Here is a 20,452-nt window from a genome sequence, read left to right as displayed (position 1 = left end):
CCCGTCCTGCAAACAGCCGCCCGGGCAAACCGCTGGCCCCGCACGTCCCAGCGTGCTCACCGCAGCACCGACCCAACCTCCGTCCTCGGGAAGACACACGCAGCCCCCTGGCGCAGTCACACGCCGGAGCCCCGGGCCGTGAGGGTGCGGGCGGCCCCGGGGGCAGCTGTCTGCAGGGCGTGGAGCGGAGGGGCAGAGGGAGCTCAGGAAGACAGGTCGGCGGGTGGGATTCCGTCCGCGTGAGGGTCAGCCTCGCCAGTCTCGCCCGGGCAGCCTCCGGGGGCAGTGAGGGGCCTCACTTTCTGGCAAGGCCCCAACGGTGCACTTGCTGCGAGCCGGAGCCCTCGCTCCTCCCAGGCGACACCGCCACCCCTCACAGCGCTGGCCCCCAAATCCTGTATCCAGACCCTCCTAAGCCTGTGGTCCACGGCCCCCTCCCCAGAGGCCCTCTTTTTCTTTCTAAGAATGTGTTGCTGCAGAGATGGGCTTAGTTACCGGTTCAATTAGATGTTTGTTGTCTGACTCCGCCCACCCTGTCCTTTTGTCCCCAGCTCAGGACCTGCTTGGGGACAGGCATCGTGGGCCAGGACAACCGGGTGTGGGGCAGGACCCACCCCCTGCGGCTGGAGCAGAGGTGAGAGCAAGACCTCCGGGGCTCCCCTCTGTCCTTACTGGCTGTGTGGCCATGTGCAAGTCACTCGCCCTCTCTGTGCCCGCTCTCAGGGTGTGTGAGTTTATAGAGAAGCACTCACGGGGGCCTGGCACAGAGACTGTCACCCTCCGGGCTCCTCCTGAGACTGGCCCACCTGGGCAGCGGCACCAGACACCTCTCCTGGAGGAGGCAGCCTCTGTGCCACCGTCTTGGGTCCTGTCCACAGTCCAAGGTCGGGAGAGACGCTGGCAGAAAGTGAACACACCGTTTCCCCCGAACCTTCCAACCCTCTTCCGAGGCCCGGGGTCCGTGCTCGTCTGGGGGGTCTCCACCGACAGCCGGCAGTGCCCCCCCTGCCCCGAGTCCAGCTGACAGGCTCAGCCACGGTGCTGGGGGCTCGTGGGAGCCCCTGGGGGTCAGGCCAGGGAGGTGCCTGTCGGGGGTGCAGTGGCCACGTCCAGCGCTGGGCCGGGACGTTGCAGAGGTGGCTGGTGGGTGAGTCTGAGGTTTCCTGGCAGGAGAAGGAAGCGGAGTGGCCCTCAGCCCGGGAACGGGAGGCCAGCGGCGCCGATTGTGGGTCAGCATTCTCTGGCCCGTGTCTGACCACCGCGGCCTGGCCCTGTGCTGGGAAGGCCTCCCTCGTGGTGCTGGATCAAATGCCATCTATTTGTGGCCTGGAGCCTGTCGGCTGGCACGAGTCACATGTGACCGGCAGGGTATTTTTGGCAGTGGGGGTGGAGCCTGCGTGGGGAGCCCAGCACCATGCCGCCCTGGGCGGGCAGCTCAGACGCCCAGCTGCTGCCCAGCTGGCTGCCGGGACCAGGTAGGACACGGTCAGGGGCTAAGCCCCGACCAAGGGGGTCCCAGCAGTGGACAGCCCCACAGAGAGTCTGCAGGGCTGAGAGGAGGGCTGACGGCAGGGCGTAGCCGTGGTGCCCGGGCTCGTCTTCTCCGTCCCAGGACTGTCCCAGCCAGAGGGACCGTCCACCCTGGGTCCAGAGGTAGCTGACTGGAGGCTGAAGGGCAGCCGCTTAAGGGGTTAGACCTGTGGCCGGCCGGGTCACCTTGGTTCCCTGAGACAGAGCAGAAGAAGAGGGCGCGGCAGCTGCCAGGCCTGGGGGTACAGGCCCTGCTGCGGGGTCAGGAGGCTCATTGCTCTGTGGCCTCCAGCCCCGGGTCTCCCTGCTGACCTCTGCCAGCTCTGGCCAGCAGCAGCGTGACCTTGGTGAGCTCAGAGGAAGCCTGACGACAGGCCGGTCCCGCCGAGAGGGCCGGTCACCCGCTGGACGCCACCGGGGCACGCGGGGCCAGGCCAGGGCCGACCCCCCAGGGACCGATCCCAGGGGGAGGTCCAGGAAACGGGCTTTGCCACATGGAGTCGGCCTTGGCACCGGCAGCGCAGAGGAAGGCTGAGGAGGGGCCACCCAGAGGGACGGAGCGAACGCAAGCCCGGAACACGGTGGCCGGTGGACTCTAGCACGGAGCCACGCTCGGTTTTACCGAGGTGACAGGTGTCGTGCCAGAGTTTCCAGCTGGGGTCAGTTTGCAAAGAGAGGAAGTGTGAGGTGGGCTTTTCTAACCCCCTCTGGACCTGTTCTCTCCCCTGCAGGTGCGATGTGGGTCGGGCTGGGCGGTGACGGCCTGTGCCGGCCGGCGCCGGGGACCTGAATCTGCGACCATGCCGCCCAGCCCCCGCGGTGTCCCTGCTGACCCGACATGGAAAACTTCCAGTACAGCGTGCAGCTGAGCGACCAGGACTGGGCTGAGTTCTCGGCCACCGCCGAGGAGTGTGGCCTCCTGCAGGCCGGCCTGGCCTCCGGGGACGAGCTCCTGTCCAGTGACATTGACCAAGGGGATAGCAGCGGCCCCCTCGGGCTCCTGCCCCTCCCTCCTGGGCAGCCGGCCCGCGAGGAGGAGGAGGAGGAGGAGGACGCAGCCACCGGGCAGGCGGTCAGCAGGTCGCGGTGCGAGCCTGTCTTGGCCCGGGGGGCTGCCGAGCAGACACCCGGCACGTCCGCACCACCAGGAACTCGGCCGTCTCTCAGCTCCGGGGCCACCCCTCCTGGCTCAGCTCTCCCGGGGCCAGAGTCTTCCAGAGACGACATGCACAGGCTCCTGCAGGGCCCCGCCCCTAGTGATCCCGGGGAGCCCCCACGGAGTCCCGGCTCCCCTGGCCACGGCACCACCCCACAGGGGCCCCCCAGCAGCCCCGGAGGCCTGCCTCGGAGCCCCGGCCGAAAGAAGAGGCGAGCCGTGGGCGCCAAGGCGGGCAGGAGCTCGGGAGCCCTAGGCCCTGCCCCTGCCCGGCCAGGCTCCCCACTGCTCACGGCCCGGCCCGAGGAGGGGCTTGTGCCAGCCGGGCCCACGGGGAGGGGTCCCGCGGCAGGGGCAGCGATGCTGGCAGCCGGGGCCAGGCAGGACGAGCTGAGGCCAGATTCTGCGGGAGCTCCTGGGCCTGGCTCAAGTGTCCCTGCACCAGTCACCAGACCAGGGCCAGGTGTGGACCTGTCTGCACCTATCTCTACAACTGAGCAAGGTACGGAGCAAATCGGAATGACCCCCCGAGCTGAGCTACACGCAGGGTCCACACCTGCCAAGGAGGCTCATCCAGATGTCACAACGGCTGAGCCAGATGTGGCTGTGTCTACACCCTCCTCCAAGCCTCCACCCGACACGGCTCCGTCTACACCCGACTCCAAGCTTCCCCCCGACACGGCTCCGTCTACACCCACCTCCAAGCCTCCCCCCGACACGGCTCCGTCTACACCCGCCTCCAAGCCTCCCCCCGACACGGCTCCGTCTACACCCGCCTCCAAGCCTCCCCCCGACACGGCTCCGTCTACACCCGCCTCCAAGCCTCCCCCCGACACGGCTCCGTCTACACCCGCCTCCAAGCCTCTCCCCGACACGGCTCTGCCTACACCCGCCTCCAAGCCTCCACCCGACACGGCTCTGCCTACACCCACCTCCAAGCCTCCCCCCGACATGGCTCCGTCTACACCAGTAGGGCCAGGGGTCGAGCCTGAAGTGGCTCCACCCACACGTGTCTCCGCGGCCATCCTGCGCGCACCTCTGCCTTGCTCTGTCTCTGAGGCCGAGGCGGACGTGGGTGTGTCCACACCTGCTCCCAGAGCTCACGCTGCCCCCCGTCCTGGGCCTGGTGTGGTGGAGACAGAGGCTGTGTCTCCCGGGGGTCCCCGAGCGAAGCCCAGAGTGGAGCCCGTAGCAGGGGCCCCCGGACACCTCTCGGGGGAGCAGCATGTGGGCCCCGTCCAAGCCCCCAGGAAGAAGAAAGTCCGATTCTCCGTGGCCGTGTCCAGCCCCGAGGAGCCAGGCTCAGGGGGGGCCTCGGAACACCCATCGCCGGCCACAGCCCGACCCTCAGCCCCCAGGGTGGCGCCTGGGGGTCGCGGAGGGCCCAGGGCCTGGGACACTGTGGCTGTCGGGCCCCGGCCCCCCCAGCCTCGCATCCTTAAGCACCTGCCCCTTCCCGCCCCCCCTGCCTTGGGGACACTGGGTCCCAGGAGCTGCTTTGCCGTGACCCTCCCAGAGGCCTACGAGTTCTTCTTCTGCGACACCATCGAGGAAGAGGAGGAGGATGGTGAGGAGGTGACAGAGGCCAGCCAGGCTCTGGCCGAAGCCCAGTGGCCGGACATGTGCGAGTTCTTCTTCCGGGACTGCCGAGCCCAGAGGCCGAGGCCCCGGGGGTGCTGCCCCCCGGCCCCAGCCCCAAGGGAGCCTGCGCCGGCCCCTCCGCCTGGAGCCCCCGTGCCCATGTCCATCCCCGAGGCCTACGAGCACTTCTTCGGGGAGGACAGGTTTGGGGGCGAGCTGGGGCCGGCCCCCCTGCTCCAGCTGCAGGCCTCGGAGACCCCCAGGCCGGCCTCGCTGGCGGCAGGGCCCAGGGCCCCACCCACTCCGGGCCCCACCCGAGGAGAGTGGCTCGGCCTGGCGGGCAGGCGGGCAGGTGCGTGTTGCGCGGTCCCACGGCCCGTGCAGGTCCTGGGAACAAACTGTCCAGGGAGCTCGGCCAAGAGAGCCGGTGGGGAGGGGCAGGCCGGACCCTGGGTCCTCCGGGGGGGACTCGGGGACCAGCTGGGAGGGAAGGACTGGCCCGGGCATCCCGGGACACGGTCCAGACAGGGCAGCCCCGGCCAGGCACCGCCCTGTGCTCTGGCCCAAACGGCAGCAGCGCCCTCCCCTGGCGCCGTGGGACAGGTGCCCCCACCCAGGCCTGGCCACCTTCTGGGTCGGACCCTCGGTGAGACGACACCTCACGTCCCCTCTGCAAGATGTTTCACAGACCAGGAGGGAGAGGACTCCAGAGGCAACTTGCCCAAACTGGCCTGACTCAGCCACGTCACACGCCGCCCTGTGTCTTGGGGCAGAGATATTGTGGGGAAGAGGTGACTGACACAGGCATGTGCCGGGCAGATGTGTCCCAGGACAGACATGACCAGGACAGATGATTCTCAGGACAGACATGACCAGGACAGACATGACCAGGACAGATGATTCTCGGGACAGACATGACCAGGACAGACGTTACCAGGACAGACGTGACCAGGACAGACGTGACCAGGACAGATGATTCCCAGGACAGATGATTCCCAGGACAGACGTGACCAGGACAGACGTGACCAGGACAGACGTGACCAGGACAGACATGACCAGGACAGATGATTCTCGGGACAGACATGACCAGGACAGACATGACCAGGACAGATGATTCCCAGGACAGACATGACCAGGACAGACATGACCAGGACAGACATGACCAGGACAGATGATTCTCAGGACAGACGTGACCAGGACAGATGTGACCAGGGCAGACATGACCAGGACAGATGATTCTCAGGACAGACGTGACCAGGACAGATGTGACCAGGACAGACATGACCAGGACAGATGATTCTCAGGACAGACGTGACCAGGACAGATGTGACCAGGACAGACATGACCAGGACAGATGATTCTCAGGACACACATGACCAGGACAGACATGACCAGGACAGATGATTCTCAGGACACACATGACCAGGACAGACGTGACCAGGACAGATGATTCTCAGGACACACGTGACCAGGACAGACGTGACCAGGACAGATGATTCTCGGGACAGACGTGACCAGGACAGACGTGACCAGGACAGATGATTCTCAGGACACACATGACCAGGACAGACATGACCAGGACAGATGATTCTCGGGACAGACATGACCAGGACAGACATGACCAGGACAGATGATTCTCGGGACAGACATGACCAGGACAGATGATTCTCAGGACACACATGACCAGGACAGACATGACCAGGACAGACATGACCAGGACAGATGATTCTCGGGACAGACGTGACCAGGACAGACATGACCAGGACAGATGATTCTCAGGACACACACGACCAGGACAGACATGACCAGGACAGACATGACCAGGACAGATGATTCTCGGGACAGATGTGACCAGGACAGACGTGACCAGGACAGATGATTCTCAGGACACACATGACCAGGACAGACATGACCAGGACAGATGATTCTCGGGACAGACGTGACCAGGACAGACATGACCAGGACAGATGATTCTCAGGACACACATGACCAGGACAGACATGACCAGGACAGATGATTCTCAGGACACACATGACCAGGACAGACATGACCAGGACAGATGACTCTCAGGACACACATGACCAGGACAGACATGACCAGGACAGACATGACCAGGACAGATGATTCTCAGGACACACATGACCAGGACACACATGACCAGGACAGACGTGACCAGGACAGATGATTCTCGGGACAGACGTGACCAGGACACACATGACCAGGACAGACGTGACCAGGACAGATGATTCTCGGGACAGACGTGACCAGGACAGACATGACCAGGACAGACGTGACCAGGACAGATGATTCTCGGGACAGACATGACCAGGACAGACATGACCAGGACAGATGATTCCCAGGACAAACATGACCAGGACAGACATGACCAGGACAGATGATTCTCGGGACAGATGTGACCAGGACAGACATGACCAGGACAGACGTGACCAGGACAGACATGTCCGGGACACGTGATTCTTGGGACAGCCGGGTCTCAGAGAGGAGCAGCCGCAGCTGAGGGACGCTTCTCTTTCCCAGGGGAGCTCCGGGGTCCCCTCACCTCGTTTACCTTCAGCCAGAACGACATGTGCCTGGTATTTGTGGCCTTTGCAACCTGGGCTGTGAGAACGTCAGACCTGCACACCCCAGACGCCTGGAAAACAGGTTTGGGGGCATGGGGGTGGGGGGCCCTGGGGGTCAGATGAGAGCAGCGGGTCCAGCGGGCCGAGGGTGCGCGGGGGGCTGTGCTGACCACGGCCCTCGCCCCTTGAGGGCTGGGTCACGTCATGTGGGCGGGCGGTGGTGCCGGCCGGAGCCGGCCCTCAGGGGACCTTGTGCTTCTCGCAGTCTTGCTGGCCAACATCGGCACCATCTCCGCCATCCGCCACTTCCGCCGGCAGGTGAGGCGAGGGCGCCGCAGCCCCAGCCCCAGCCCCAGCCGCAGCCCCAGCTCCTAGGATCCCGCAGACCCGGCAGACCCAGGACACGGCAACGAGGACGAGCGTCGGGGAGGGAGGCAGTCCTGGGGCTGCTGCCTCCACTCAGCCGGGGTCCAGCCGCCACCAGGGCTGCTCCCGCGCCTGGGCGGGGAGATCCCGGCAGTCTGTGTGGGAAGAGGCTGAGAGGGAGCTGGTGAGCAGGGCGGCCAGACTGGCACGCAGCACACGGTACCCAGTGAAGCTGGACTGCAAACACGCGGTGTTTGGGACATACTTATCCTGGGAAATCACTGTCATCTGGACTCGTATTCAGTCGGCACCTGCACCGTCTGGCGTGTGCAGGAGGTGAGAGGAAGGGCCCGGGTAGCCACGGGTCTGGCGTGTGAGGAGGTGAGAGGAAGGGCCCGGGTAGCCATGGGTCTGGCGTGTGAGGAGGTGAGAGGAAGGGCCCGGGTAGCCACGGGTCTGGCGTGTGAGGAGGTGAGAGGAAGGGCCCGGGTAGCCACGGGGCCCTGCCAAGGTCAAGGCAGGCGACAAAGGCAAGGATGCCGGGGGCCTCGAGGCTGGGGGCTTCTGCAGACCGCCTGCTAGCAGGGGCTGGCGAGGGTGCCAAGGCCCCTCCGCACCTTGAGCCCAGGCCTGCGGGGGTGGTGGGCTGGCACCAGACGGGCATGTCTAAGCGGCTCCAGATGCCCCTGTGGGCTGGGGGCTGGGGGCTGGGGCAGAGCCGAGCCCCTCCTCTGGGGACCCCGGTGCGGGTGCGGAGGCAGAGCTGGTGGCGTCTGCTGAGGGACGGGCCCTGGGGGGCCCAGGGCCGAGGAGTCGGAGACGGGCGGTGAGGGGCCGTGGCGGTGGAGCACAGGACGGCGGGAGACTCCGCTGCTGAGTGAGAACGCGTGGACACACAGCACCAATAAAGTCTCTGCTGCTTTCTCATTTAGTGGTGTCGGCGACTCGCACCACCCAGGCAACGCTGGGGCACCCCCGCCTCTGCAGGGGCAGCTCACACCTCGCAGGCCTCTGAGCCTCACGCTCGCGCCGTCCCCCATTCAGGTCCCCCCATCCCCCACCCTGCCCCGTGGTCTGGCCACGCCAGCCGGGCATCCTGGGAGAGGCCCTCCCGCTTGGGGGGAGCGGGGGAGCCAGGCCGGGCCAGGGCCCGTCTGAACCCAGGGCTCTGGGGACCCCCTTGGCCCCTCTGGAGTCAGCCCCTGACTCGGAATTTGAGGTGGGTCCCGGGCGGCCGGCCCGTGGGCACAGGTGGTCCCGAGCGGCAGCCCCATGGGTGTCAGATCCACTGGATGACCGTCCCCTCGGCCCCAGGCTCCCCGAGCCGGGCCCACGTCTGCTGGGAGGGAGACGACGTCTTGTCCCAGACACTGTCGTAGCCGGGGCCTTGGCGCCTCCTGGGGGACCTGCCATCCGCTGGGGGGGCAGAGACCTGTTGGTACAGGGAGCCGCAGCTGCCCACCCGAGGGAGGTGGGGCCCTCACTCACCTGGCGGAGGCGGCGGGGGTGCCGGGGAGCCTTTCTTGGCAGCGGCAACCTGGGAAGCCCAGACCACACGCCTGAGAGCCGGGCAGAGCCTGGGGCGGGGAGGGGAGAGACCTGCAGACCCCCCTCTGCCTTGCCTGGTCCCCCCCACGGCTCTGCTCCCCGCCCGGGCTCAGTCCCTGCGTTCTCCTGCTCCTCGGAGTCCAGGAGGCCCCCACAGTGCCCCTCAAGCCCCGGTGCTACTCACAAGCTGAGGAGAGTCCGGGGGCTGCGGCCCCCCAGCCTTGACAGAGCCTCGGTGCCTCTGAGAGGCTCGGGACGGCAGGGCCGCCTTCCTGGAGAGCAAGTTGGGGCCGGGGAGGCCGGGGAGGCCGGGGAGGCCGGGGGGGCCGGGGGGGCCGGGGGCACCGGAGGGTCCGGAGCCGGGGTCAGAGACGGGCACAGACACGGGCACGGAGGGGAACGGGCTCGAGGGCACAGGTCCGGGGCAGCTCCGCAGGGCACTGAGGATCTGCCGGGGGAGGGTGAGCAACCGAGGCCTGTGCTGGGACCCCCGTGGAGCCAGGGACCCCTCGCCCAGGAGCCCCCAGCCTCCCACTTCTGCCACTCCGCACTGACCTCATCCAGGCCCCCGACATCTGTGATCTTGCGGTGGGAGGTGGCGGGCGGCGTGTAGGGGTCAGCGTAGAGCGGGGAGTGTGGCGTCTCCAGGGTGTGGTCTGGGGCCTCAGGGCCGCCCTCCAGGCTCAGCCTGCTCAGCTGCAGGGGGAGAGACGGTGTCGGCTGGACGTAGCCTGCGCTTCTCGTCTGCGCAGAGGCCTGGGCGGTGCCGGGCCAGCTGGGCCGGGAGACGGCCGGGGGGAGCGGGCGGGAGCTGGGCCAGTGCGCTGGGCCCACCTCCCTCAGGTCCAGGCGCAGGTGCTGTGGGGCGGCCGCGCCTGGTCCCTCTGCCCCGGCCTTGCTCCTCGGTGACCGGCTGCTGCCACTGCGTCTCAGCTCTGCCCTCCGACGGCTAACGCTGGTGCCGGCAGGGCTAGCCTGGTCCTGTGGGGACCAGGAACCTTCCAGAAACAGCCCCGCAGGACCCTCTCCCAGGCAACTGTCTGAGGCTGTGGGGAGCTCCCCCCAGCCCAAGTCCACCCCCAGGAACAAGGGTCCAGACTTCCCCACACCTGCCTCACAGCCTCCTCCCACTTCCTCTGCCACCCCCAGGTACACACGAGCGCGGGCCGGGCCTGGCAGCGAGGACACAGGCAGGGCGCGGCTGGTGCGGGTGGACGGGGGCTCCAGGCGTCCTGAGTCCCGGCTGGCCTGTCCGTCCGGAGAGGGAGCCTCGGCTGCCGCCCACGGCCTGGCACCAGGGGTGAGCCGTGCCGGACGCTCCCCGCCCGCCCGCTGCCCCGCTGCCCACGGCCTCACCTGAGGGGGCCCCTGGCGCCCTGGGACGCCCTCAGCGCTGGACCGCAGGTGCGGGTCCCTGCCGGAGATGGTCCTCAGGCAGAACAGCCAGTGGCTGTGGTCCTCGTAGCTGGCGCACACCACGCGGATGGTGTTGATGAGGGGCCCTGGCACACAGACGTGAGGCGTGGCGCAGCCCGCGGGTCCCCAGAGAGCGGGGCGCCCGCCAGGCTCCCGCCCTCCCCACGGCCTGATGGGCAGAGGCCAGGTCGGGCCCAGGCCGCACCTTCAATCAGGAACGCGTGGGCCTCCTCCTCCTCCTCCGGCCGGATGCCAAGGGCGCTGAGCGGCAGCTCGCCCTGTGGGGCAGCGAGTGAGGCCGGCCCCCACGTGTGGCCGCCGGCCCGGCCTCAGAGCCGGCTGGAACGCGGACAGCCGGACGCCAGGCAGACACCGCGGGGCCAGGGCCAGCCGGGCAGACACGGACAGAAGCTTGCTGGCCCCGGGGGTCACCCACCAAAACCGGGTGGGGGTCACAGGGACGCCCTGTGCTGCTCTCAGTGACTGAAGTTCACTCCGAGTGGGCACCACCAGCACGCTCCGGCCCCAGAGGAACTGCGCCACACACACGTGTGAGCACACACGCACACGCACTCACGGGGCAAGAGCACACGGGTGACTCCCAGCGGGGCCCCCGCTCCTGTGCCCCCACCCCGGCTGGCAGCCGAGGACCCTCGTGGGTGACAAAGGACACCCAGGGCAGGGCCCTCCTTCACGTCGGGGCTGGGACCAGGCTGACCAGGGCAGCGGGGCCAGGTGGGCGGGCCCGGCACTGTCCCAGCAGGCCCCGAAATTCAGGTTCCTCCTGAGTCACCGCCCCCACCCGCCCCCACACCGGAGCCTCCCTGGCCGGGGCCACGGGGGAGGGACGCACCTTAAAGCACAGCCCGTCTGGCTCCTCCGAGAAGATGGCCAGGGAGGCCGGGTACAGGACCAGCAGCCGCTCCCACTGCTCCTGCGGGGACGGCAGGGGCCGGGGCTGGTGCGGGCGCCCGGCCGGCCCTGCCGCCCCCTCCCGGTCTCCCCACAGCCCCCCCACCCACCTGGGAGGGCAGGTGCTGCAGCTTGACCCTGGAGGCGCAGACGGCACTGCCCACCGACTCGCGCCCCGAGGCCGTCCGCAGCCGGCTCAGACGGCGCCGCAGCGTCCAGGGCAGCTCGTCCTGGGGGGGCCCCTGGTGAGGAGACAGTCAGGGCAGGCCAGGAGGGTTGGGGCAGGGAAGGGCGCGGGGTCCCCGGCACTGACCTGCGGGGGTGCCGAGTGGCAGCGCCGCAGCCCCCTGACGAGGGCCGCCTGCTTCTCCAGGTGGTAGAGCCAGCGGTCCCGCTCCGCCTCGCCGGGGCAGAGCAGCAGCAGGGGTGCGGGCAGCGGGCCTGCGGGCGGAAGGGCAGAGGGGGCTGGGCTGGGCGGAGCCCGGAGCCCCGTGGCCCAGAGGGAAGCCCCCCGGGGCCTGTGTCAGGAGGCACCTTTGGGGCCAGGGGGCGTCCCCCGCACACCTGTGATCTGGAAGGCATGCTCCTGGGGCCCCTCGACCGGGCACACGCTCAGCTCCGTCAGTGGCAGCAGCCCCTGCCAGGGCACAGGGGACGGGGGGCTGCAGGGACTTGTGGAGGGACGGCCGGATGCGCCCACAACCCGCTGCCCTCTGCCTCACCTGGAAGGTGAGTCCCTCGGCGCTGTGGGCCTGGAAGTACAGGTGGGCGGGGAACAGCTCCAGGTAGCAGTCGCTGACGTCCTGCGGGAACAGCAAGGCCCCCGTCTGAGGGTCTGGGGAGCAGTCCCAGGCTGGCGGGGACCCCGTCTCCCCGAGCTCGCCCTGCCTGGCCCGCCGGCCCCCACCTGGCTGTGCTGGAAGCGCAGCTGGACCTTGGCGTAGTGCACGACCTTGCCCAGGTTCCTCACGGGCACCCTCCGCCGCCCCTTCTTGAACACGCTGAGGAACGGCTGCTCCAGGGCTTCCGGCTGACTGTCCAGGCCCGGGATGTCCTGGGGGGGCAGAGGTCAGGGAGGAGGCCTGGCCTGGGCCCCGCCCCAGCTCACGTCCACACAGCCACAGACACGCAGGCACCGTCTGCACACAGACCGTCACGCGTATGCACAGGGTCCTGCACCCCCACAGCCTCTGCACGTGGAGACACGGTAGTGGCAGAACACACGCACAAACACACGCACACGCACACGCACACGCGTGCTACCCGGGCTACAGGTCGGCACTGTGAGGTTTGCACTCTGCGGATTCAACCCTTATCCTCACTGTTTCCCAAGCCGGGGACCTTGTTTTGGTTACTCAGCCTCCGGAGACCTGTCAGGGGCGTTTTGGGGCATCTGGGTGAGAAAACGCTAAGGCTCAAACCCCTCCCGTGTCTCTTCGACACTTGGATCCCAGTGTCCTTGAGGAAGTCCCCCCACTCCCCGACAGCACGGTACCAGAGGAGACGAAGAGACTACCTGAGCCCCCCATGGCACACCCCGTCTGCCTCGGTCTCCCCACAGACGCCCCGAGGAGGCCTCTGTGACCTGCCCCCTCTGCCCTCCCTCGGGCACCCGGGCCTTTGTGCCCCGTCCTCACTCCTTCAGGCTCTGCTCAGACCCCACCTTCTCCTCGGGGCGCTCTCTGGAAACCCCCAGATTCCAGCCTCCCCTGGTGCCCGGCGGCCCTGTGCCCACTCCTCTCCCTGGCACGGACCCCGGTCTGACTTGCTGCCTCTTTCGCCGACTTGTCTGGTCCTGTCTCTGCCATGGGAAGGGACTGTCCATCTCCCTCACTGCCGACCCCAGGCCTGGGTGCTGGGGGGAGGGAGGCTCGTCCACAGCACACTTGGCCAGGCCCACGTGGGGGCTTGACCATAGCCTAGGGCTCAGAGGGGACGGTGCCAGCCCGGGTCTGGGGAGCGGTGTGATTCCGGGCTGGGCTCAGCTGGGGGTCACAGTCCCTCCGGAAGCTGGCGAGGGCCCCGATGAGGGCTATGGTGCCCCGGCCACACCGAGCTGCCCCTTGGCAAGCCCAGGAATGTGAGCAGACAGACGTGTGGCCGTCCTGCCGCTGGGTGGGGCCTCCTGCACCCACACCTGGCGTGGGAACCGACGCCGGGATGGCACCACGAAAAATAGGCCACAAATCAGGGAGGGCCAGGCAGCCGGTGCTGCGGCCCAGGGGAGCTCCGCCGCGGCAGGGCCACGACCCGCCTGGAGCCAGAGCTGGACACTGGCTGCTCCCCCGGCCCCCCTCCTGCGGTTCAACACGTCCTGGCCCCTCTCCGGCCACTGTGTCCTGGCAAAGGAGGACACAAGGCCACCACGCCCCGTGGGACCCTACAAGCCGCCTGGGCCTGGACAGGAGTAGGGTCTGATGTGGCCACACGAAGGGACCCCACCCCGGCGGGCCAGGCCCCCGCCCCATCCACTGCTCTGAGGCAGCCCCTGCCTGCGGGGGCTGAGGGGAGGCACCGGTGGGGTCCGGACGCCCACGCCGGCTGCTGGACCAAGAGCTCGGCGTGGAGTCACCGCCGTCCCGTCCCCTAGATGTGCCTGGGCTCCCGCACCCACCCCGGCAGAGGCGTCCCCTGGTGGGGGCTGCACTGGGGGCTCCTGTCAGCCCTGCAGCGTGGGCCCCCCTCAGCCCCCCAGCCCAGGGCCCCGCCTGCCCTCTGCCCTCAGCAGGGGTGGGGGGAGGGGCGTGCGTGTCCTGCCACCGAGAGCTGGACTCGCAGAGCTTGGGAGCCGGGAACCCGGGCGGGCGGGAGGCAGAGCCAGCCGGGGACTCGGGGTCGCTGTGGGCGCAGGGGCCCACACCCAGGAGCAGCTCCCGCCATTCCCCCGGGGAGAAACCGAGGCCCAGATGTTCCCCTGGAGCCCCTGCCTCGAGCGACGCCCCCACAATGGCGTGAGATGCCTGCGCCAGACCCCACGCTCAGGGGGCGCAGGCGGACTCGGCAGGGAGACCTGGAGGCCCCGCCCGGCCGCCCCGCCCCTGCCGGCTGGGGCTGACTCAGTCCCGGCGGTTTCGCTGCCGCGCTGACTTTCGGCGATGAGCTCCCAGGGCGCGGCAGCGTCTGCTTCCCCACCTGGGGCTCGGGGTCTCCATCCCCCCAGCAAAGGCAGACGCCCCCCAGCTGTGCCCAGACACAGCCTGCCTGCTGCCGGGCACACACCCGGAACACACACGCCAGCACACGCAGGCACACGGAGCGGGCAGAGCCACGCTCGCAGGCCAGCCGCGGGTGACACGGGCCAGGCGCGGACCCCGGGGCTCCAGGCGGCCCCTCCAGCGCCGCGCTGCGCTCACCGTCCCGGGGATGTAACGGAAGAGCTTGTCGGCGGCGGCGGCGGCGTCCCTGTCGCGAGCGGCCTCGGTGCCGAACAAGCCAGCCAGCTTCCTCGCGCTGTCCTCTCTGGGGACAAGGGAAGGGGCTCACGGCCTGGCCGCAGGTGCAGGCTGAGGACCCCGCGCCTGGCAGCCAAGGCCCCGCCCGGCCCTCACCTGCTCCCCTTCAGCGAGGGCTTTCTGGAGAACGAGGCCCGCAGCCTGCGGGGGGCCTGAGGGACGCAGTGGCTGTTCCCCATGGGTGGCAGCCGCCTGAGCCAAGCCGGTCGGCCGGTCGGGTCTGGGTCTGTCTGTCCGAGCCTCCTGTCCCCGCCTCCCGCTGGCAGGCAGGGCTGGGGACGTCCTGCCCCTACCGAGGGCAGGCGAGGGTGGAGCTTTCCGGGAGGGGTTTGGCCCCTACCTGAGCCTTCCAGCTCCCCCTGGGTCCCGCACAGGTGCAGGCCAGCCTCAGGGCAGGGCAGAGGGCGGCACCCCCCTGCCCGTGGTCAGGAGCGGGGGCCCTGGATGCTGCAGCTCAGGGAGCCCAGGGACCCCCTTCCAGTCGCACCTCCCCTCAGCCTCAGCGCCAGCAAACATCCTGTTTCCACCTGAGCCGTCTGAGTCTGAGTCAGCCATGACTAGCAGTGTGCTCACGCAGCCCCAGGCACTGGGAAGAGGAAGCCTCCTCTCCTGCCGGGTGACCCCCAGGCCCAAGTCAGGGACCCCGAGGCTTAAGGTGAGTCAGGAAGGAGGCCACATGCCCTCCAGCCGCTCAGGTCAGTGGTGACGAGGGGGCCACCCCAGAGCCTGGGGTGTGGCAAGGGCTCAAGGCCCCAGGACCAGGCTGGCAGCAAACTGCACTCGGGCTCGGGTGCTGGGCCACACGACAGCTCAGCCCAGCCGTGCTGTAGTGGCAGCCCCCGGGCACCAGCGCACCACGGCACACAGGCCCTCAGACCCTCCGCCCGGAGCCCGCCCCTGGCCCGCGGCAGCCCGAGGCAGAGGGACGCCAGAGAGGACACTGAGCCTCAGGCCCATGGAGCCAGGACACACGTTTATTGTTCACGTTGGCTCATATTGCTGTGTAGGGTCTGTGTGCACACGTGTGTGCTTGGTACAAGGTCCAGAAAAGACAGGGACACGGCAAGGAAGCCTGCTGCGTGCCCTTCCCGAGCCGTGTGCTACGTGGGGGCTGGGGTCTGCACCTGCTGGGAAAGCCCCCCGCCTCCTGCTCCAGCGACAGAGTGGGGCACAGGGTCCCCCAAGAAGTGTGAGCCCCACATGCTTCACTCCGGCTGCCCCCAAAGCACGGAGCAGGGGGACACTCGGGGGGGCCGCATGTTTCAGGAGCATACGCGTGAACGGCGGCTGCCACGCTGTTCACCCCTCAATAAATAACGAGTAAATAAATAAACGAACACAAGAACGAACACAGACGCGGACAGGTGGTGTGGGCTGTCCCTGGTGGGGCCGTGCACCCCCTTAAGGCATGTGGAAGGCCGAGGGCCCCGCGCGGCGGGTCAGAGGCTGGTGGAGGACACGGACAGCGTGGGCGAGGACGGCGGCGGGAAGCTGAGCAGCTCCAGCACGGCGGCGCCCACGCTGCTGCGCCGCGTGAACATGCAGGACGCGGCCACCCACTTGTTGGTCCTGGGGTTGTACTTCTCGGTGGAGTTGAGGCTGGAGCTGCCGTCGTTGCCGCCCACGGCGTACAGCCAGCCGTCCATGGCCACCAGGTCGTGCGTGCTCCTGGGGACGGGCGGGCTGAGTCTGGGTGGGCAGAGAGGGGCTCCGAGAACCACCCCTCCCCCGCGGCCCCGGCCCCTGCCCCGGCAGACCTGCGGATGTTCATGGGCGCCACGCTCTCCCAGGCGCCGGCCTTCGGGCTGTATCTCTCCACCGAGTTGAGGCAGCTGGTGCCATCGTTGCCCCCCGCCACGTACAGGGCGCCCTCCAGCACCGCCACGCCCGCCGAGCTGCGCCGGCTCAGCATGGAGGCCACGGGCGTCCACGCGTTCACCTGGCGGGTGAGGGGTCGTGCTGGATGCAGCCCTGCCTCGGGCATCCTGCCCCCCACGGCCCCTCGCAGGGCGGGCTGGGACGCGGAGGGCAGACCGTCTGGGGGTGGGGGTGCCCAGGCAGCACTGGGGCGTGACTGTGAGGGGTGCCTTATGCACCTGGGGCTCATACTTCTCCACGGTGGCCAGGTGCGAGGAGCTGTCGTAGCCGCCCACGGCGTACAGGGTCCCATCTGCGGGAAGCCAACATACCCGTGGCGCTCCTGCTGGGGGCGGGGTCTGGGGGGCGGACGCCCACAGCACAGGCCCAGCACCCACCGAGCGTGGCCACGCGCACGTATCGCCTCCGGGTGCTCATGGCAGCGACGGACGTCCACGTTCCCGTCAGCGGGTCGTAGCGCTCGGCACTGTGGGCACCAGGGCTGCCGCTGACCCTCAGCGGAGCCCCCAGGACCCGCCTCCCCAGGGAACGGCTGAAATCTCATGCCGGGGAGTCACAGACACTCGGACCCCAAAGTCCTACTGGAGTGACAGGCAGGGCCTGCTGGTGGCACAGGCCAGGGGCTGCCTGACGCTCAGGCCGAGTGTCCATCGGGTGCAGCCCCCGCCCTGGGGGGCAGGGCCTGGGGTGCGGAGGCCCCGGGCACACGAGGCCTTCCCTCTGGCTTCGGGGCACCGCCAGGCCGTGCGGCCTCGTCCCAACCGTACCTGTTCAAGCAGGAGGCCCCGTCGTAGCCGCCCGCGGCGTACAGCAGCCCATGCAGGGCAGCCACGCCCAGGCAGCTCCGTCTTGTGCCCATGGACACCTCGGGCTGCCACGTGTTGGTCACAGGATCGTACGACTCCACGGTAGCCAGGTCTGAAGTCCCGTCGTAGCTGGGGAAGGAGCCCCCCTCTTGGTCACGGCTGGCCCAACGGGGCACACCAGGCCCCGACCCGAGACCGGTCCGTGCTTACCCGCCCACGGCGTACAGGCGGTTCCCGACAGCAGCAACGCCCACGCGGGCCCGGCGTGTGGACATGGAGGCCACCACGTGCCAGCGGTCGGTGCGCGTGTCATAGGCTTCGCAGTCCCCGTGGATGGCGAACAGGCTCCCGCCGCCTGGGGAAGGGGCGGGAGGGACGGTCGGGACACGACCAGCACAGGGTGGGGTGGAAGGCACAGGGCGGGGACGTGAGCAGGGGGGAACGAGGTGGCCGTACCCACGGCAAAGAGCACGGGGCCGGCCCCCTCACAGCGCCGGGGCCGCGTGCGGCTGGTGCCCAGGACGCCCCTCTGTTCGGGCAGCAGGTGGAACTTGAGGGCCTCGATGAGCAGATCCTTGCAGTCGGGGTGGTGCCGCACCAGGCTCTCGGCGTCCACGTGACCCAGCAGGAAGTCTCGGCTCAGCAGGGGCAGCCGCACGCACTTCATCAGCTGTGCACAAGGGGTGCCGAGGTCAGCCAGGGCCCCAGACACACGCGTCCCAGGGCCGAGGCTCCCCGCCCCCACCAGGTGTCTGCACCCCCGTGTGATGGATTCTTCCTGCAGCGGGAACCTGCACCACCCCCCGGGGTCCTGAACACGGGGAGGCCAGGGCAGTCGTCCCCAGCCATCTGCGGCCCCCCAACACCGCGGACGCCCCCAGGGCCCGACCTCACCCTTGGCACGTGCTGCCTGCGGGCGTCCACGTCATGCTTGACCCAACTCAGGACCGCGCGGTAGACGTCTTCCTCGGAAGGGACGTTCAGGCTGTCGCTAGAGACCAGTTCCAGCACCTGGGGGTGGGGTCCTCGGACCTGAGACCCGGGGAGGGTCCCGTGGGCCCAGGGAACCCTGCAGGTGCCCAGGAGGGAGGGTCCAGCCAGGGTGCAACGTTCACACGGGGAGGGGCCGAGCAGGCTCAGGAGCCACAGCCCAGACTCCCGGGTCCAGGACGGTCTTGGGGCTGTGACCGGGAGCTCGGTGGGGACAGGATGGGTCGGCCGTCAGAGGCGATGGCTTACGAGGGGTCGGCAGATGGGGACAGTGTCGGGGTAGCCAGGGGAAGGGTGGCGGGGCTGGAACGTGGGTCAGAGCCCCGGAAGGAGGACAGGGGCCTGGCCGGGGGGCCTGCCCGGGGGCCCGGGGGCCCGGCCTGAGCCCGGCTGGCACGTTACCTGCTTCAGCGGCAGCAGCATGAACTCCTCGGTCTTGGCCACGTCCACGAAGTGCTGCAGCACGTACCTGTGGGCAGCCTTGAGCAGGTCGCTGCAGGAGTGCGTGTCGGCAAAGCCCCGGATGCCCAGGCAGTTGGAAGGGTCCAGCTGGCTCAGCAGGAACTTGCAGCAGGCGTCTCGGACACCGTTCAGCTGCAGAAGGCTGGCGGCCGGGAGCAGAGTCTGCGGCAGGAAGAGGACGGTGGGGCAGGAGAAGGCGGGGAGACCCGGGGCGTGGACACGGGACGGGGCAGCCTCACCTGCACGTTGCCCTCGCCCACCACGATCTCAGCCGTGTACGCAAACTGCACCAGCTGGTCCAGCGCCTGAGGGTCGATGTCGTGCAGCGTCACGTGGGTCTGACGGCTCTCGCTCATCTCATCTGTGGGGACACTGGGTCAGGCGGCTGCCAGCCCGGGAGGGAGATCTGCAGAGAGCCCTCCCGGTGCCACGAAGCTGCACGGAGACGGTACTTGCTTGTGAACATGGCGTGGAAGTAGGGGCTGCAAGAGGCCAGCACCACTTTGTGCGCGCGGATCTCCTTGGCGGCCACGTGCAGCACGATGTCGCACAGGAGGCCCCTTTGCCTCATGCGGCTCATGGCCACGAAGGCGTCGTGGTAGTGCCGCTTGGAGTTGTGGGCCACGCTGTGGCCCTCCCGGGTCAGCAGCTGCACGGTGCCCTCCATGGGGGCCGCGGGCCGCGCCTGCCGGGGACGCGCACGCTCCGCCTCGGGGCTGCGGGCAGCAGGGCCGGTCAGGGTCCGCCCTGCAGGGAGCTGCTCCCCGCTCCCGCCCGCAGCAGGTCCCGGCTCAGTGCTGTCGGGGACCTGGTGCAGCCTCCGATGCCCACGGCCCTCTCGGGCGCCGCGCACCGGCCCAGGGCCCCGTGGGGCTGCGAGGGGAGCGGGCCGGGGCCGCGGCGGCTCCGGGAGGACCCCGCACAGCCGGCCTGACCTCCCGTGACCCCGCTCTTGCCAGCGGACTCAGGGCGGCGGGAGTGTCCGGAGCAGCCCCCCGCCACCCTCCGGCCGCCCCTCCCTCCCAGCCCCCCCGACCCCCGCCGGCCGCCCCTCCCTCCCCGACCCCCCCAACCCGGCCTCCCCGACCCCCGCCGGCCGCCCCTCCCTCCCCGGTCCCCCCAACCCGGCCTCCCCGACCCCCGCCGGCCGCCCCTCTGTCCCCGGCCCTCCCCGGTCCCCGCCCACTCACGCAGGCGGCTGCGGCGGCGGCGGCGGCGGCGGCGCCTCGGGCCCGGGCCCGGGGCTGCCGTGCTCCGGGCTCTGCGTCCTGCCGGCCGGGCGCTCGCTGCGCGGCTGCATGGGCTCGGCCGCCAGACCCGCCGCCGATGCGCGGAGGACGCGCGGGCGAGCGGACGCGGGGACGGCTGGAGGGCTGCTCGGCGGTGGCGGCCGCTTCGCGTCGCGCTCTCCCGCCGCCCGGACGCAGCCGCCCGCGGCCGTTGTTTCTCGGCGCCGCCCGCCCCGCCTTCCGCGAGGCTTTGGGACCCGACGCCGTACGCGGATCCTTCCAGCGCCCGGCGCCCGGGCCACCGCCTCCTCCAAGAAGCCCCCCGGCCGCGCCGCCTGCCACTTCCCCACCCCCCACTCCCCCCGTCCGCGGCCAGTTGGCCCCCGCGTGCCGCGCTGGGGCCGGGGCTCGAGCTCCGGGGCCCTGAGCAGGCCCCTTGCCGTCCGTGCTGCGGCGGACTCGCCCCACGCGCCCCTGCGGGCACCGGCCGTGCTCGGCGCTGGCTGCCTGGGCGAGGATGGGGCACTGCCCAGAGCCGCGCCTG

General features: G+C 69.4%; 3 protein-coding genes across 4 annotated transcripts; 1 reads left to right on the top strand and 2 right to left on the bottom strand.

The window, feature by feature from the left end:
* The first annotated feature begins 2,368 nt into the window (after window positions 1-2,368).
* PERM1 (PPARGC1 and ESRR induced regulator, muscle 1) lies at window positions 2,369-7,224 on the top strand. The gene is made up of 3 exons (XM_069464636.1): window positions 2,369-4,619; window positions 6,806-6,931; window positions 7,115-7,224. Exons 1-3 carry the CDS (start codon window positions 2,369-2,371, stop codon window positions 7,222-7,224), a joined length of 2,487 nt encoding a protein of 828 aa, XP_069320737.1.
* A 1,270-nt stretch (window positions 7,225-8,494) lies between these two features.
* On the bottom strand, window positions 8,495-14,722 carry PLEKHN1 (pleckstrin homology domain containing N1). Its single transcript, XM_069464635.1, has 17 exons — window positions 14,640-14,722; window positions 14,445-14,550; window positions 11,999-12,145; window positions 11,814-11,894; window positions 11,656-11,728; window positions 11,405-11,532; window positions 11,202-11,333; window positions 11,033-11,113; window positions 10,385-10,457; window positions 10,172-10,265; window positions 10,082-10,139; window positions 9,895-10,032; window positions 9,598-9,744; window positions 9,319-9,459; window positions 8,948-9,211; window positions 8,704-8,752; window positions 8,495-8,631 (listed from the first exon to the last, which is right to left on the bottom strand). The coding sequence occupies exons 1-17, from the start codon at window positions 14,720-14,722 to the stop codon at window positions 8,495-8,497; spliced, it is 1,932 nt and encodes a 643-aa protein (XP_069320736.1).
* A 799-nt stretch (window positions 14,723-15,521) lies between these two features.
* Window positions 15,522-19,979, bottom strand: KLHL17 (kelch like family member 17). 2 transcript variants are annotated; one of them, XM_069464641.1, is made up of 12 exons: window positions 19,870-19,979; window positions 19,136-19,395; window positions 18,919-19,040; window positions 18,620-18,841; window positions 18,122-18,238; window positions 17,684-17,897; window positions 17,438-17,582; window positions 17,189-17,356; window positions 16,799-16,887; window positions 16,640-16,713; window positions 16,301-16,482; window positions 15,522-16,211 (listed from the first exon to the last, which is right to left on the bottom strand). In XM_069464641.1, exons 1-12 carry the CDS (start codon window positions 19,977-19,979, stop codon window positions 15,983-15,985), a joined length of 1,932 nt encoding a protein of 643 aa, XP_069320742.1. In that variant the 3' UTR covers window positions 15,522-15,982. The 2 variants fall into 2 exon arrangements, with proteins under 2 accessions (XP_069320742.1, XP_069320744.1); XM_069464643.1 differs by lacking the exon at window positions 19,870-19,979 and having other exon boundaries at window positions 16,653-16,887; window positions 19,136-19,471.
* Between the last annotated feature and the right edge of the window lie 473 nt (window positions 19,980-20,452).

This window comes from Eulemur rufifrons, unplaced genomic scaffold (assembly GCF_041146395.1).
Source record: "Eulemur rufifrons isolate Redbay unplaced genomic scaffold, OSU_ERuf_1 scaffold_84, whole genome shotgun sequence".
Lineage (NCBI taxonomy): Eukaryota > Metazoa > Chordata > Mammalia > Primates > Lemuridae > Eulemur > Eulemur rufifrons.
This window is presented reverse-complemented; position numbering and strand designations above follow the sequence as displayed.

Excerpts from the sequence above, each read along its gene's own strand:
- PERM1 (XM_069464636.1), top strand. The coding sequence starts at position 2,369 with ATGGAAAACTTCCAGTACAGCGTGCAGCTGAGCGACCAGGACTGGGCT. Across the intron at positions 4,620-6,805 it reads CCTGGCGGGCAGGCGGGCAG|GGGAGCTCCGGGGTCCCCTC; the intron begins GTGCGTGTTGCG and ends TCTCTTTCCCAG. Across the intron at positions 6,932-7,114 it reads CCCAGACGCCTGGAAAACAG|TCTTGCTGGCCAACATCGGC; the intron begins GTTTGGGGGCAT and ends TGCTTCTCGCAG.
- PLEKHN1 (XM_069464635.1), bottom strand. The coding sequence starts at position 14,722 with ATGGGGAACAGCCACTGCGTCCCTCAGGCCCCCCGCAGGCTGCGGGCC. Across the intron at positions 9,212-9,318 it reads ATGTCGGGGGCCTGGATGAG|ATCCTCAGTGCCCTGCGGAG; the intron begins GTCAGTGCGGAG and ends CTCCCCCGGCAG. Across the intron at positions 8,632-8,703 it reads ACCCCCGCCGCCTCCGCCAG|CGGATGGCAGGTCCCCCAGG; the intron begins GTGAGTGAGGGC and ends CTGCCCCCCCAG.
- KLHL17 (XM_069464641.1), bottom strand. The coding sequence starts at position 19,979 with ATGCAGCCGCGCAGCGAGCGCCCGGCCGGCAGGACGCAGAGCCCGGAG. Across the intron at positions 17,583-17,683 it reads CCCCGTGCTCTTTGCCGTGG|GCGGCGGGAGCCTGTTCGCC; the intron begins GTACGGCCACCT and ends CCCCTTCCCCAG. Across the intron at positions 17,357-17,437 it reads CGCCTGTACGCCGTGGGCGG|CTACGACGGGACTTCAGACC; the intron begins GTAAGCACGGAC and ends CTCCTTCCCCAG.